Source organism: Sceloporus occidentalis, unplaced genomic scaffold, assembly GCF_023333645.1.
Source record: "Sceloporus occidentalis isolate IW3139 unplaced genomic scaffold, rSceOcc1.0.p SCAF_3, whole genome shotgun sequence".
Lineage (NCBI taxonomy): Eukaryota > Metazoa > Chordata > Lepidosauria > Squamata > Phrynosomatidae > Sceloporus > Sceloporus occidentalis.
This window is the reverse complement of record NW_028316983.1, coordinates 73,618,317-73,635,815: the sequence shown is the minus strand read 5'-3', so window position 1 is coordinate 73,635,815 and position 17,499 is coordinate 73,618,317. Positions and strand designations below refer to the sequence as shown.

General features: G+C 43.0%; 1 protein-coding gene across 6 annotated transcripts in view; it reads right to left on the bottom strand.

The window, feature by feature from the left end:
- Nucleotides 1-17,499, bottom strand: part of LOC149316225 (microtubule-associated serine/threonine-protein kinase 2-like) — a 216,441-nt gene that overhangs the window by 65,035 nt on the left and 133,907 nt on the right. For all 6 annotated transcript variants that reach the window (XM_089515054.1, XM_089515049.1, XM_089515050.1 and 3 more), the window contains 2 exons: nucleotides 6,690-6,781; nucleotides 3,529-3,604 (listed from right to left, as the gene is read on the bottom strand). In XM_089515054.1, coding sequence (XP_089371180.1) covers nucleotides 3,529-3,604; nucleotides 6,690-6,781 — 168 coding nt within the window. The remainder of the gene's footprint in view (nucleotides 1-3,528; nucleotides 3,605-6,689; nucleotides 6,782-17,499) is intronic.

The window sequence follows — 17,499 nt, the reverse complement described above, 5'->3', positions numbered from 1 at the left end:
CACCTGGCCTGTTATGAAATTAAATATAGGATGGAGAACTTGTGGCCCTCTAAATACCGTTGGTGTAGAACTTCATGATTGGCTCTGCCAGGTATAGAGGATGGTAGTTACAGTCCAACAACATCTTGAGTGATATATGTTCCTTATACATGCGTTAAAGAAACACAAAATAAAAGTCATAGTATGCTGATTTTCTTCACCTCTTTCTCTATAGTTACAATGCAACTATGTGTGGTGAACCCAACAACCCCATCTGCAAAATGCATCAAAAGGGGTGATCTGCACTGCAGAAAGGACAGGAGGAAAAGTTGTTAATTGGTTCTACCATTCCAGTAATGAATACTATAATGATAAAGGAGTAAAAGCAGCTGGAGGAAACAATTAGGAGAGGAAGAAATTAGCACACACACTCATGAAAATCACCTTCCATTGAAGGTACTTCACAAGAAAAAAGTGCTGGAAGATTTTTGCATTCTCTCTTCCCCTCCTTAGATAAATAGATTTTCCTGCATGCAAATCCTGCTGTCCCCCTGCCTTCAAACATCCCATTTCCTCGTACTGAATCACAGGTAAATAATTCGCAAATTGGTAAACAAAGCATGTGATTCAGATGACTCCCCCCTTTGGGAAATTCTCTCTTTTACAAAGATTATTCTCCTGCCCTTGTTGGTTCCCCATCTTCCTCCTCTCTCAAATTTCTTTGGAAATATGGTGAGATAAAGATTTCTTCTTTACTTGAACTATTCATTAGTTAGGTTAAGATACAGCCACTATGCATATGTAGATTCAAGCTTTATTTAAACTGCAAGCTACTTGTGTTGTTTCTGAGTCAGTTTCAGTTCTTAGAGAAGCATAAGGCCAAAACAGAGTGGCAGTAAGCACCAGGTTGGGGGGGGGGGGTCTGAGCACAGCATTTAGATGCTGCACACTTTGACGCTGCCCTCATGCCGCCAGGAAGCTGCACGGTTTATCACATATGTGGCATCTTCACAGTGTTCCAGTGGCGCAGCATTTACATGTGCTGCGCCGTCAAATAGCAAAAAAGCCATGGTGGCAAGGGCACCCTTTTTAAGCCCCATAAAGGAGCAGCATTTTGCTGCTTCTTTTGGGGTGGCAAACTGCTGGATCAGGGCCACGGTGTCTGGTTGCCGCAGCTCAAAGGGGCTGCATGACACTGTCTCTTTAGGGCCATCTGTTTCAGCCCATAGTTACACAAGGACATATTTCTGCCACTCTGCTGATTTAAAGCAAGATCTTAACATGCTGGGCTTGGATATTTTTGATATTTAAATATTTTTGTTTCCTTAACATAGCCTGAAGCTTTAGGAAACTTGAATTGCCTTACAAGAAGGTGCTGCCAAAAACACTATTATATATGGATACAGTGTAACATATAGTTAAGCAACCAGCACTTTCATCTTTTCAGATTTCAAAGCTGCCAGTCTTTCCAGGACACTGTTGTATACATCTTTATATGAAAAATTATGATCCTACATCCTGAGTTTGCCTTCAAGTCATTTCCAACTTATGGAAACCCTAAGGAAAACTTATCATGAGTTTTTTGTGGCAAGATTTGTTCAGAGGAGGTATATCACTGCCTTCCCTTGAGACGCAGAACATGTAACTTGCCCAAAGTTGAACTGGAATCGAACCCTGGTCTACTACACTGCAAAAACACAGTAAAATTTTCTCTAAGCCTACAGGTGAATAACAAGTGACTAAGATGGGGTATTTACATTTATAAAGAAAATGTTGTATTTGTATATGATGGGATGTTCCCTGAACAATTTAAAAGACTATGGCTCATTCATTTATTACTGGCTCCTCTGCTGGGTTTTTTGCCCATGAATTTGCAAAACAAACTGAAAATCTGGATTGGTCAAAACTATTTTTTAAATTGATATTGTTATTAAATTCCTTTCAAACTTCTGTAAAATAAGATTTTAACCTTCTTGCTTTAAATTACTGGAGACCACCTTGGGTCTCACTGCAGGAGAAAGGTGAGGTATAAATTCAATCAATCAATCAATCAATCAATATTTAGATAATGAAGCGTTGTTATTATGTACTTCATAAGATATCTACCAGACAATAGTGCAGTGAAACATTAAAGGAGGTATGATTCCCAAGCATTACAAAAAAATTCCAATGGAATAGTACATGAAACAGTGCTGCAAGTTATTGGAGTTGAAGATTTTGCTGTATCTTCACTCATTCATTCAAAATACATATGCAGAAAAACATATGCTCAAGGAATTCAATACAGCAGCCTACCTGGAGGCTTCTGTCCAGCTTGCTAGTTCCTGTTTAATGCAAATCAACCTGCTAGAATCTAGAGTGCTTAACTCATTATGGCTTTTGTTGTGTTTTTCAATTTTAGACTTTCAAACAATCAAAATGATGATGGGAATTAATATATAGCTCTAACTGACAGTAGTGTCTTCTCTGTTTTTAGCAACATGCCTTATTCTGCACTTAGCATATTTAATGTCATGAATGGAAAAGTTCTTTAAATGTGTAGTGCTACAAAGTAACAATAGCCATGGAAAACTAATTTTATGTGGTTATAGCTAGCCATCTAGACTGAGTGTGGAAAAATGTGATTTCGTTTTTACCCAGAAGAAAAAAATTAACATAGTATTATACTGTTTTTAGTTAAACATTTTACCACAGAATAATAGAATAACCAGCAGCAGCAACTACGGTAAATATTCCTCACTTTCACGGAAAATGTTATTCACTTGTTCATCTTGAAAGTCTGTTTACTGAAATACACCTAAGAATGCATGGCTTTCTTCATGCAGCATTCTCGGTTTGTTGGGAAAATAGCAAACAATCTACCTTCCTTGGTTGTTGCACCCAAATTCTAACATTATATGTCATTCATTTTATATTATGGCAGTTCCCACATTTATGAAGCACTATGAAATATGAAGGTGCCAAAGAGGATGGAAAAGCAAACAAGAAAAACGAGGCTTATGAGGCTTTCCTAACAAGGCAGAGTGTGGCACTATATAACAACCTGCCACATGTGTCCAATAAATGAAACAGGGTTGAACCTCACTCCTGAGATAATGCCTAAGAGCATATGAGAGCTTCCTCTTAGCCTCTTCCTCCCACTTTTAACTAGTAGTAATTGGGCTGGGCCAGGGCAAAAGCTGCTTCCATGAAGTCAGGCTGGTCACACTCTCATACCCCAAATCAGTTAGGCATAATAAAGCTGGTCCATTATTCACAAAACTTTCAGTCTACTTTCTCCATCTCACTTTCAACTATAAGGGAAAGAAATTTTGTATCCCTTCCCATATATGACCAAACCACTTTTATAAGCGTGCATAAAGGTCTTGGGTAAATAAATAACTAAACAATAAATCTCTGTGTTTTTGTTCTATCAATGCCTCAGAGTCTAAATAACAAAAATCAAGTTTAATGCTTGAGAGTCAATAATTAAGCACACAGGTCCAAACTGCTTTAAACAGCAGAAAATAAGAATCACATGCTAACCAAAACAGAAATGTGCACACATACCTGCGGGCAGGAACAAAGGAAAAGTGAGAAGGTGCATTTGGGGAAAAATTTCTGGGGCTGTCCAATGGACTTCCTCCTGTTCAAAAAAGTACAAAAAATTGACATTTGTAACTCATCCACAATGACTACTTCTTTTACAGTATTATACCTGATGGGTATCTTAACATGACATACAGCTAACATAATTTGCATGCACCATTTCCAGTAATAAGATTTTTCACATTATTTTCTACATTATTCTAAACAGCCAATCTTTCATTTTTTCTATTGGAGCAATACTGGATCCTTGCAGGATCCAAGATGTACCTGAAAATAACATAGTTTAGCTATCACACACTCTCTCTCTCTCTCTCTCTCTCTCTCTCACACACACACACAGAGTCCTCTCTAACTAATGCAGAAAGTATTCTTCCACAACAGAAGTGTAAATGCAACCTGTCAGTAGGTGAAAGGCTGTGATTAGGATAAGGGTTTGAAGAGATACGGATGTTTTCTAGTTAGCTATCAAATCTCTTCAAGCTCAATGCCAATGTTTGACATACGCATACAGGTGGAAAGAATAAAGCCATGGATGTAGTATCAATAATCATAAGAACTTCCTGACACTCTTCATGATCCATTTGATTAAAACTATCAGTCCCTCAGATCCTATTAGTATCAAACCAGCTGTCACATGGACTAGAAAATGCAAACTCTGAATTTCAAATAAAAAATGTCACATCTGGTTATGTTATGAAGAAAAATAAAAACATAAAATTAAGATCAAGCTAATTCACTATAACTAATTAGAACAACTGCAATTTTACAGCCTCTTAAATGGAATCAAATACTGTAGTAGCATTTTCTTTAATCAGTTATGCTTAACGAAAATATGTACAAATACCAGATCACAAGATAACCTTTGAAGGGTCCAACAGATCCTCACTCACTGTCTATACCAGCCAAAAAAACCAAAACTGGGTCTAAACTAATCTGATGGTTCAGACAAGATTGGGCGTGTTCAGGGTGGTATGGCGGTAGGCACAAATCTCTGAGGAAATACATTTCCCCATTCTTCCCAGTAGCATCTTGTTCCTGCAGTCAATGCACAAGGAAGCAAAAAAGAATGCTGCAACTGCTGTAACACCATATTTATTCAGGAGATTTTACCTATCATATGTTTGGACATTCAAGCTGCTATGGGGATGGTGATAGTTTTATTGCCCAAACATTTATGTAGTATTAACATTTAGCACCTGGTATTTCTTATGGTGGTTCCAGTCATTCCTGTAGGGGAAAACTTAACATGATGCAGGGATTTACCTATGACTGTTGGCTGGTGAGGCAAAGGTTCCTGTTCCCACAGTATTTAAATATATAGGAACCTGGGGGAAACTGACTCAAATTTGGAGGTTCAGTATGCTGATGAAACCCAAGTTAATATCTACCTTCTATTTAACTCCAAGGGAATAATTTTAGAGAATTCTAAACCTGTTCTGAGAGCCAGTGTTGTATAGTAGTTTGAACACTGGACTATGACTCTGGAGACCAGGGTTCAAATCTCTGCTTGGCCAAGGAAACCCACCAGATCACCGTGGATAAGTCACACTCTCTCAGCCTTAGAGGAAGGCAAAGGCAAGCCCCCTCTGGGCAAATCTTGCCAAGAAAAACCCTTTGATAGGTCTGCCTCAGGGTCACCATAAGTCAGAAATGACATGACAACACACAACAATAGAAAAAAATCCTATACTTAATGTCGGTAATGAAGTACATGAGGGTTAACAAATTACAGCTTAATCTAGAAATGACTCAGGTGTAAATCAAAAGGAAGATCAGATAATACAGATTCAAACTATGATGGATTGGGTTATAATTCTCCCAAAGATTCAGGGTTGCTGTTTGCACATACTTTTAGAGTGAGCTTTGAATCTGTTGGGACAAGAGGATTCTTGCATGGCTACACCCCACTTATACTACTGTAACATGCTCTACATGGGGTTTTCTCTGAAAAGTGTTCATAAACTTCGGGTGATATTAAATGTGGCCTCTAGACTGGTGACTGGAGATGGCTCAAAACAACAAAGTACTCCCTAGTTACAACACATTCAGGCATTCCAGGCACAGATTATGACCTAGGTCCAGGCTATTTGAAGAACCATAGTGTCCTGTATAACCATGTTTGGGCTTTGAGATCTTCAAAGAAAGCCTTTCTTCCATCCCACTACCTTCATGTCTAAGTGCAGATGCAAGAAAGATTTCTCAGTGGCCACTCCCAGACTCTGTAATTTCTTAATGCGGGAAATTAGACCGGCTCCTTCCCTGATGTTTTATGCTTTTATTTTTCGTTTTAAACATTTTATACCTTTCTTAATTTTTAAATATTATTTAATTAAAAGCAATAGCATTTACTCTTCTATACTACCTCATACTGAACTAAGCAGTCTCTAAGTGGTTTACATGGTGTAAGCCAATTGCCCCCAACAAACTGAGTAGTCATTTTACCGACCTATGAAAGGATGAAAGGCTGAGTTAAGCTTGGAGCCCCTCAGGATCGAACTCACAACTTTGTGGCTGCAGTACAGACACAGCGCCACAAGGGCTCCTTTGAGCCACTTCCCATTCAGAGGCGAAAGGAAAGATATATATTTTAAAAATGAAAAAAGGAGTTGATGCCCAGGGATTCAAAAGTCAACAAAAGAAACAGTACATGAATAGCTTCATGGAAAGCACGTTCATCAGCAGCTCATTCAAGCTGAGCTAGTGAGCAAGCTCATTTTAAGTTGCTTTAGACCAGAGCTAGTCTCAAAGGTGCTACAAGATCCCTTTCCATAAGGGTATTTTTAATTCATTTCAATCAAAAGTGACAGCACCTGGCATGCTTGGGCAGCTCTCGGAGCCCTTGAACACTGGTCCTATGAAGATTTTCACACTTGCCTGCATCGCTGGGAAATTGCCCTCCAAAAGTTGCTAAAAGGGGAAATGAGCCTCTCTGTCTGAACGCTGGAAGCGCTCATTAATCATCAAGGAAACGGAGCTCCCTCTGTAGCATCCTTCAATCGTTGCAGGGAAAGCAGGGAAGCAGGGAGATTCTTTTTGACGCAAACTTTGCGTCCAGAAGGAAAAAAAGAAATCCGAAAAACCCACAAAAAAACCATTTGCTGATCTGTTATGTTTTTCATTACCTGCATGTCCATGGAGTGGTGAATGTGGCCGTGGAAGTGTTGGAGATGTGCTGGAAGTCACAATCAAGCTCTTTCTATTACTGGTCCGGCAGCTGAAAGAAACAAAGAATTACAGATGTTTTAAAAAGGGATAGGATAGATGTATTTTATGACATTCACAGCAAGTTTTCATTTGTTAGGAAAATCTATCTATGCAGTTTCCAGATTAAAAATATATAAAGAACTCTATCAAATTATTTCTGCATTATATAAAATACAATACAGTCACCCCTCCACATTTGCAACTTTTACATTTGCGGATTTAATTGTTTGCAGATTTGATTAATATAGTCCCTCTAAGAGCGACTCCATGGCCCACTTTCGCCAGAAGTTGCACAGATGGACATAGAGATTTCTAGAGAGAACACTGCTCTAGGCATTTGTAGGTTCTCTAGCACAATTCTATGGTCAACATCCGGTGGATAATATCCACAGAGTTGCACTGCAGGACCTAGAAATTTTCTCAGGTAAAAAAAAAATTAAAAAAATATTATTATTTGTTGTGTTTCCATTTTCATGGGGGTCCTGCATACCTAATTCCAGGTAATGTGGAGAGCCCACTGTATTTGGGTGGAGAGGTTTCACTGAGTTTAACAGTTTTATTATACTGAACAGAATTTGCTGCTTTGCAAACTGTACTGTTACAGTTTTGGCTCTCTAAATCTCCATGGGGCTGCACCTAATCCTCAGAAAATGGAGGAAAGTGAGGGCCTTCCTCCTTAGTTCACGGTCCACCTATTGGATGAAAGTATGAACTTCATTAATTAAAAATAGCAAAACAGTATGTTATGAACCTAGAAACTGCTAAATTTGTCTCCCCCCAGCTACACTGATTAATAAAACCATACTAACACTAATGCAAAATGTACAATATAAACCATGTCTACACTATAGTAGACTATAACATAATTATATTTTGGCACAGAATATATTACATGACTTGGGTTTGCAGTCATGTTTCTAAAACATCAACATACTTTCCATCATATTATACAAACAGAAAGTACTGAAATTTGCAAGAATCACCAAAGAGAAGTTGAAGGCTTTCATGGCCAGCATCCATAGTTTTTTGTGGGTTTTTCGGGCTATGCGGCCATGTTCTAGAAGAGTTTCTTCCTGACGTTTCGCCAGATGCTGGCAAAACGTCAGGAAGAAACTCTTCTAGAACATGGCCGCATAGCCTGAAAAACCCACAAAAAACTATTCACCAAAGAGGTTGTTAATAATATGTTGACCATAAATCCTTAAAGTTCAAGAGAAAAGAAGAACAGTGTCTCATAATATAAAACAGGGTTCCCTAGGGAAATAAGAACAATTTACAAGGAAAGGATGAAGGCCACACTCTTCTAGAGATAATAAAACATTTATTTGAAAGGCTGGAAAGAAAGAAAAACCTGTTATTCATTTCACATTATCTCTTACTTTTTTTGTTTTTTATTAGACAGACATAAGGACAGGTTGCATACCTGTAAGGGTATTTCTTTTAGTGGATGTCTGCAAATACATACAAATGGGTTGTACTGCGTCTGTGCAGTGCTGCTCGGAAAACCTCTAGAATCACTGGGCAAAGTTTACTTTGCAACTTTTAGCAACTTTCTGGCGGTAGCTCCGCTCTTCCCTTATAAGCCCCCTGTGTTCCCGCTCTTTCCTCAGTTCAGAGATTTACGCCACGTAAGCGACATGAGAATGAGCCAATGAAGAGCAGGACACTGAGGGGAGGACAGGCGGGATTTGTATGTATTCACAGATGACCACTTGAAGAAATACCATTACAGGTATGCACCCTGTCCTTCTTCTTCGTGGTCTCTGCGAATCATACAAATGGGTTGAGACTGACAAGCTTCGGTCAGTAGTGGAGGGAGTGTCATGACACCAAAGTAAGGTTCTAATAAGCTGTGTTTATTACACAATAAAATCATTGAACAGAAAAACCGTGTCAATTGTTTTTTGTACTTCAACAAATAGTGCTTTAACCCATTCAAGTAAAAGGCACATGAACACATATTAGGTCATGCAAGACCTATGTAAACCATGGGAATGTTGTAAACAAGCCAATTTGGCAAAAAGAAACATCCATTTTCAAGAACATGTAAACAATGGAAATGCAGTGCAATCAATGTAAACTTGAAACCAACACTGCCCTCCAAAAGGCTGCATCCTGTTTGGCCCTGGTGTCCAGCCTGTAATGTTTAATGGAAGTCAATGGCTGGGACCAAACAGCAGCCTTACAGACAACCTCCAAAGGGACCCCAGTCAAGAATGCGGAGGATGCCGCTACCGCCCTAGTTGCATGGGACCGAACCCTGGCCAGGAGAGGTCTGCCCAATAGTTCATAGCAGAGATGGATGGTACCAGCCACCCACTTCGAAAGTCTCTGCGCCGACACAGGCAGTCCCTTCTTCGGTTCCGAGTAACATTGAAAAAGTCTCTCGTAACGGCTCGAACCCGCAGTTCTGTCCAAATAGAAGGCCAAAGCCCTCCGAATGTCCAAAGTATGCAGGTTGCGTTCGGCATCAGTGGTAGGGTTCGAGGCCAGGGTCGGCAAAACAATGTCCTGACACATGTGAAAGGCAGACACCACCTTAGGCAAGAAGGTAATGTCGGTACGGAGGACAACCTTGTCCTTATGGAACCTAAGGAAAGGCTGGTCCCTCCACAGGGCACAGAGTTTGCCCGCACAGCAGGCAGAGGTGATGGCCACAAGGAAGGCTGTCTTCCAAGTTAAGAGTCTCAAGTCAGTCGTAGCCATGGGTTCAAAGGGCTTGGATTGCAAGGCAGACAGCACAGCGTCCGGTCTCCAAGCAGGTGCCGGTACCGAGACTGGGGAATGAAGGTTGTTGCAACCTTTCAGGAAGCTCTTCACAAAAGGGTCTCTGAAAAAGGAAGGCTTGCCATCAAATTTGAAATGGGAACAGATGGCAGAAAGATAGCACTTGATGGAAGTGAGGCACAGCCCCAAATCCAAAACCGCCATCAGAAACTCCAGCACCACCAGTGTCGTCACTCGGGACGGAAAGAGTCCTCTCGCAGAGAGGAAAGCCAAAAACCTCTTCCATTTGGAAGCATAGGACTTCTTGGTGGCTGGTTTATGGGAAGCCAAAATCACCGTCTGTACTGAGGGAGGCAATGAGTCTAGGGATGGACCCTCCACGCCACCATTGGTAGGCTCTCGATGTATGGATGTCCTGGAGAGTGAGGCGGTCCGGACGGATCTTGAGGCAGAGAAAGTCTCTCTTGGAGAGATGAAGCAGGGACGGAAACCACGGCTGTCTTGGCCACCAGGGAGTGATCAGGATGACATGCAAGCGGTCCCTCATCATCTTAGAAACCACTGTGGTGATCAGTGGAAATGGAGGGAAAGCATAGAGCATCTCTCCTGACCAAGCGAAGCCAAACGTGTCTCTGAGGGAGTTCTTGCTGCGTATCCGTGAGCAGAAATGGGGACAGTGGCTGTTGCGAGCAGTCACAAAGAGGTCGACCCAGGGAGTTCCCCACCAACTGAAGAGGTTCTGATCATCTCGGGATGGAGCCTCCACTTGTGAGAGATGGTGGAAGACCTGCTGAGTTGGTCAGCCAAGTCATTCTCTTCCCCTGGCAAATGGACTGCTTGGAGAAGAATCTCTCTCGGGATGCACCATTCCCAGATCCGGAGCATGATGTCCAGCAGAGTCTGGGATCTGGTGCCGCCTTGTCTGAGGTAGTACATGACCATGTTATTGTCCGTCAACAATAGCACTACCTTGCCCGAGAGGCTTGTCTCAAAGGCCCTCAAAGCCTTCTCCACCACCAACATTTTGAGGGCGTTGATGTGGAGAGACTGTTCGTCTAGGGACCACTTGTCCCTGATGAGGAGACCTGACATATGGACACCCCATCCTTCCATGGAGCCGTCTGTGGTCAGAGTGACTTGAGGCTGAGGAGGAGAAAAAGGAATGCCAACGCAGACATTCCGGAAGTCGAGCCACTACTGGAGGGAGCGGGCGACAGGCCTTGAGATTGTGAGCCACTTGGATGGAGGATCCGTGAGAGCATTGAACACTGACAAGAATCATGACTGAAGGGGTCGGAACCGAAGTCTTGCCCACAGCGTCAAAAGCGTCGTTGACACCATGTGTCCCAGGGCTATTTGGATTTCTACGGCCTTCACGTGCCTGTGGGCGAGGCAAGTCCTGACCGCAGAACAGAGAGCGTGGAAACGGTCCCAAGGGAGATAGGCGATGCAGTCTTTGGAGTCAAGGACAGTCCCGATGAACCTGATCTTTGTCGACGGTGAGAGATGGGACTTGTTGAGATTGACTACGAGACCGAGAGATGCAAGAAGAGAGCAGGCGAAGGCAACATTTCTTTGCAGCTTGTCCACGGAGGGGACGGCAAAAAGCCAATCGTCGAGGTATGGAAAAACTCTGAAGCCTCTCTGATGAAGGTAGGTGATGACCAGGGCCATGCACTTGGTGAAGACTCTCGGAGCCATGGAAAGGCCGAAGGGAAGGACGTTGTAGTGGTACATGTCGGGACTGACAGCAAACGCCAGGAACCCCTGGTGACTCTCCCGAATTCCAATGTGGAAATAGGCATCCTTCAAGTCGATTGTCGCAAACCACAGGCCCTAGTGCAACAAGGGCAAAATGGATGCAAGAGTTACCATACGGAATCGACGGTAGACCAAGGAGGAAGTGAGAGATCTCAGGTCTAGAATTGGCCTGATGCCCCCATTAGATTTGGGCACCGCAAAGTATCTGGAGAAAAAACATGTAGGGGCCAGTGAAGGATCAATAGGCGAGATTGCGCCTTTGTCTAAAAGAGTGCATACTTCATCGAGAAGGGTGTTTGAGGGGTGTGTTGAAATAACAGCTCCAGTTGGAGGGAGTTCTTCGAACTCTAGGGCATAACCCCTGTAGACAATGTCCAGGACCCAAGAGTCAGAAATCACAGAGGCCCAGGTGTTATAGAAAGGCCTGGGGATGTTCAAAAAGGAAGAGGGAGTGACGGAGCACGCAAGAACACTTCAGGTTCTCTTCTTGCCCTGGTTGTTATCCTGCTTGTGGCTCTTGCGGTACCGAGCAGGGGGCTGGCAACGGCCAGAAGAAGAAGAGGACTGGAATGGGTACCGCTGCTTCTGGTGTTCCTGATGCTGGTAAGGGCAGTCCTGGTGGAAAAGCCTCTGACCCTGGGGATACCACTGCCGTTGACGCTTTCAGAATGGTGCTTGTGATGGAGTCAACATACCTTGTTTCTTTGCCGCAGCTTCCACCTGGTATCTGAAGTTTAGCCGGTCGTCAGTCTCCTTGTTAAATAGGCCCGTGTCGTCAAAGGGTATATCTTTGATTGTAGCTTTGGCGTTTGGATTTAAATCCGAGGAGCAGAGCCAGGCATGTCTCCTAACAGTGACGGCTGCGGCCATGGCCTTGGCAGAGCAATCTGTGGAATGGCGAGCTGAGGGAATCAGCCAGCCGCCGATAGAATGTGCCTCATCCCTCACCTCCATGATGACACGCTGGCAGTCCTTGAGGACATCAGGGATAATAGGGGAGATCTTCTCCATTAGACATTGAATAAAGGCCCCCATGCAGGCATTATAGTTTGCCACCTTGAGCCCAAGGACAGAAGAGGAATAAACCTTTTTTGGCCAGTCCATCTATCTACATAGCCTCACGGTCAGCTGGGGAAGTAGATGTCTTTGGGGTGAAAGACTGCTGGGAGCCCTCCACGATAGCAGAGTTTTGCTTCGGATGAGACAGCAACCATGAAGACTGGGATGGTGTAATCCGATATAGGGATTCGATCTTTCTATTGGCAGGCATCAAAGCAGCGGGAACATCCCAGGAACGCTTCGCAATATTCTCAAGAGATGGCAACAACGGGATCAAAGGCAGGGTCAGTACCTTGCCATGGATTCATCGTTCTATGGGGTCAGTGGCATTGTCCTCCAACTGGGTAACTTGGATGTCCAGTGTGTTAGCCATCTTAATGACGTGCTCTGAAAAGGAGCATACATCGTCAGTGGGGGAGGCTGCACCCAGTTGGAATAACTCTTGCGGGGACTGGGGGGGGCGACCTCATCAGAGAAATCAACCTGGGAAGCATGAGGGTCCCCTCTCTGTGAGCCTTCATGGTTGGATTCGGAAGAGTCAGGGTCTAGGACTATCTGGGCATCAGAATGAGTCTGAGTGGCCATGGCAACCAAGCGAGGAGTTGGGACCAATAGAGGAACCGAAACAGCTGGTGGAGAAGAACGAGACCTGACAACCGACCTTGGTGTTGAAATGAAAGGCACAGCAGCTTTAGGGCCCAGGCGGCTCTGGACGACTTCCCTACTGACAGCAAGAAAATATATGTCTGCCTCACTATCATAGTAATAGTCAGGCTCTTCATGGTGGGAATGATGGACCTCGGTTCCACGGGAGCGAGAGTGGTGAAGCTCGAGTTTGTGATGAATCTCTGCCTCATGAACCTGAACCTGGGGAACTGGAGTCGGCGATCTGCGACGCAGAGAGTGATCAGAGGAACCAGCATCTTGATCAGAGGAAAGATGGATGACCATAGTAGGTGGTGGAGAAGTCACCGAGACCGGAACAGCCGATGAACGGGCTCGAGGAGAGAGTGGGGTGGAAACCTCTCATCTGGGTACCGAAGGTAAACCCTGGGCTCTTGAGGAAGACTGAGCGGCATCAGGCAACCTGGTACAGGTCTTCTTGTGGGATGAACTCTCTGTGGACTTGGAATGGGACCATTCATTTCTTTGAATGGTCCCGAGAAGAGTCTCCTCCATCCAGAGGCTTATCCTTCTTGGGCGAGCCCTGAGTAGCGCCTTCACCCGAATCCGAAGCTTTAGGCCTCTTCTTGGAGGACTTCAAGTTGGAGTCCACAAGGGAGCTCGGGTCCTTGACCTGGGCCGACTCTTTGACGGAGCTGGAAGATGCGGATTTAGTCTTATCCTTGTCCTTAGGCTGGCAAGCTCCGTCGGTCCCATCACCTTTGCCGGGGTCAGAAATGTTGGCACTTGGCTCAGTGGAGGAGCTCTGGGCCACAGAACCAGCAGTGGCTGGTACCAACACCACCGCTGCAGGTGTCGAGGCGGAACGGACGGTAGGCAAGGGTTTAAGGTCCCCTTGATAAATTGTGGCCATCAAGCGGAAGTCGTGGTTTTTCCTGGCCTACGAGGTCAGCAAATTTCACAAGGCACAAGCCTTGGGGTTATGGTTCTCTCCACAGCAAAGAAGGCAGGAGGAGCAAGGATCCTGTGCGGGGATCTTACCACCGCAGACATCGCACTTCTTAAATGGTGCCAGAGACATGTCGAGCCAAATCAGAGTCCGTTAGAAGAGTCATTTGGAATGCAGCCAAGGTCAACAAAAGAATGGGGAGGTCCGATCTAGAGTAGTCAAGACAGTCCAAAGATTAAGCACACGAAGAATCAGATTTGAGAATGGTCAACAGTCCGAAGTCAAAGCCAGTGAAAGAGCAAGCAAGCAGAAGCGAAGTTCCTTAGGCAGCTAACACGGCAGAAAGAAGGAACTGGTGAAAGAGCAGTAATGCAGGGGGCTTATAAGGAATGGGAGGAGCTACCACCAAAAAGTTGCTAAAAGTTGCAAAGTAAACTTTGCCCAGTGATTCTAGAGGTTTTCCAAGCAGCACTGCACAGGCACAGTACAACCCATTTGTATGATTCGCAGACACCACGAAGAAGAAATATGAATATCAAAAAACAGTAACAGTCTAAAACAATAAAATAAAGACAGCCAAGATTCAAGCTAAACAAATACTTCATTACAACACTTTAAGCCAAAGAGAGATATTCAGGTAGGATGGGGTATCAAAATCATGAAAAAAGGAGAAAAAAAGGAATGTTCCAGAACAAAATGAAATGTTAATTTAACTATTTTCTATCCCTTCATCTGCAGACCCTATAGATGCATAAATGTGATGCTGGGATGATAAACACATGTAAAAGAAATGCACTTTGAAAACTTTACTAATCATTACTGATCTTCTATGTCTCTAGATGTTTTTATTCTAAGGCTAGCTCCCAGTACTGCTGTGGAGAGTCATTAACCATCATTAATGATTATTCAGTTTCAAATGCTCTTGAGAATGACTTTTTGGATAACTCATATATTGCTCATGCTGTGCACTAGTCCCATTTCTCCTGAGGGATTATCCCTCTGCCAATCAGCCAGCAAACACAGTATGGACAGGGAAAATAATTGGGGTCCCACCCAGGGCCCTACACAAAATGAAGACTAGGGATGGAAAGGGTAGCTATGAAAGGACTAGACAGAATCCTAAAGAGCAAAGATGTGCAACTGAGCACTAAAGTTAGAATCGTTCAAACCACTGTATTCCCTATCATCATACATGGATGTGAGAGCTGGACAGTGAAGAAGGCAGATAAGAGGAAAATCAATGTATTTGAAATATGGTGCTGGAGAATAGTGTTGAGAATACCATGGACAGCTAAAAGGACAAATAAATGGGTCCTTGAGTGGATAGCCAGAAATTTCCTTGGAAGCCAAGATGATCAAATTGAGATTGTCGTACTTTGGCCACATCATGAGAAAGCATGACTCTTAGAAAAAACAATAATGCTAGGAAAGGTAGAGGGCAATAGAAAGAGAGGAAGATCACATGCAAGATGGATAGACTCTATCAGGGAGGTCATAGGCATGGATTTGAAAGAACTAAGCAGACTAGTGGAGGACAGGGAGTATTGTAGATGCCTCCATCGACAGGGTTGCCATGAGTCAGGACAGACTCAGCAGTTAGCAACCATCACTTTGGGACTTGATCCAAGGGCCAATAATGGGATTTTTATCAACTTGGTATTGGTGATGAGTGTTTGCCTTTTTCACTTTTGCAAGAACAGTTTAAATTCCCTTTATCATATAAATGGCAATATCTTCAACTCAAAACATTTCTTACAATCCAGATTTGGCCCTGCAGCTCTCTTCTGTTATCTGTAAATAAATATGACAAGCGAGGTTTAATAGAGAACTGGAAAATCCAGTTCTCACTTAACGAAGGCCATCTGTTTTAATATCTATAATTAATACAGTATGTCAGTAGATCTCTGTCTAGGGCCCTGTACGGACCGGCCTAAAAGGCTGGCCTGGGGGCAGAGTCAGGGTGTCATGTCCAGACTCCACCCCCAGGGCACCATGATGCCATGCGTCACTCCATATGGTGTGCAGCATCATGATGCTCCTCTGGCACTGTCCATATGACAAAGCGCCGAAGGAGCACCATATATAAGCGCTGCTGTGGCTATGGCACCCTTTGGAGGGTGCAAAAAGGAGCCGCTTTTTGCGGCTCTTTTTACACCCTCCAAAGGCCAGATTGGGGCCGCGGCGTGAGGTTGCATGAGGTCTGTCGAGCCCCTAAGTCTTATACAGCAGAAACTGCTCTTTGGGGTATATTGGTCACTACAATGTCTATTCAAGAAAGTGCTTTCTAAATCAGCATGTAATACTACATGTCATTGTAGATGTAATACTACTAATGCCTCCTTAATGTATATGTTTTGGAGTTGTGCCATAGTAGCTACATTTGAGAGAAAGTCATTGCACAAGTAAATTTGGTTTTGGAAAGTTCCTGAATATTCAGAGTTCTGCATATTTTTTAAAATTATTTCCCTGTTCTTTGGAAATTAAGAAATAGCCACTGAAAGCGGGTTTTTGCACCCTTTTGACTGCTAAAAGATACTTCATTAATGGGAAGATAATTTATCTTCACCTGTGATCGAGTGGATAGAAGATCTAAAATGTTTGAAAGAATGATATATAGATGGAATTTACAAATTAACATTTGGACATTTGATCAGCTTTTATAGAAACCTATAACTGATGTGGTTATTTTTACTTTTTTGTATTTTAATTTTTTGGCTTATGTTATACTGGAACATTATTGTATGTAACTGATATCCCATTTTAATGTAATTTTTTAAAAGTTGCACTATAAGGGAGACAATTAATTCAAAATGAGATTGCTACGTAAGATGTCTTGTTTTAGCCTCCTCTGATAAATTCTCAGTTTACAGCACACATCCACAAAGTCAAGAAAATGTATTGCATGAAAGCCTGCAGAACAAAGTTAAGGAGCAAGATGAGAGCAGTGAAGCACAGACAGAGTCAAATGGTGAAACTGACAGTTATGCCAAAATTCAGTTTGCTGAATACAAAATGAAAAAAATTAATTGGTCAAACATGAGTTTTAATGTAGACCTATTCCAGTGAAAGCTACAAAAAGAAAAGTGGCCAAATACACACATCCTTTAACTGTCTTCTCACTAGATACTGTCAGTCCCCATCACAATTGCTCACTCTGCTCATCTCGACAGATAAAAAGCAAGCCTTCTACTAGGGAAATAATTCCTAGAAGTCATTTTTCCTATGGGAAAGGAAAGAAAGGGGTTAGAGAGGAAGCTGTGTTCAGAACTCATTTTACCTGCTGTCCTTCTTGGAGAGAAGTGACCAGTGGGGTCCCACAGGGGTCTGATCTGGGCCCAGTGCTATTCAACATCTTTATCAATGACTTGGATGACAGAACTGGGGGCATACTTATCAAATTTGCAGATGACACCAAATTAGGAGGAGTAGCTAATACCCCAGAGGACAGGATCAAGATTCAAAATGACCTTGATAGATTGGAAAGGTGGACCAAGACTAACAAAATGAATTGCCATATGGAGAAATGTAAGGTACTGCACTTAGGATGGAAAAATTAAATGGGGGACACCTGGCTGAATGAAACCACGTGTGAAAGGGATCTGGGAGTT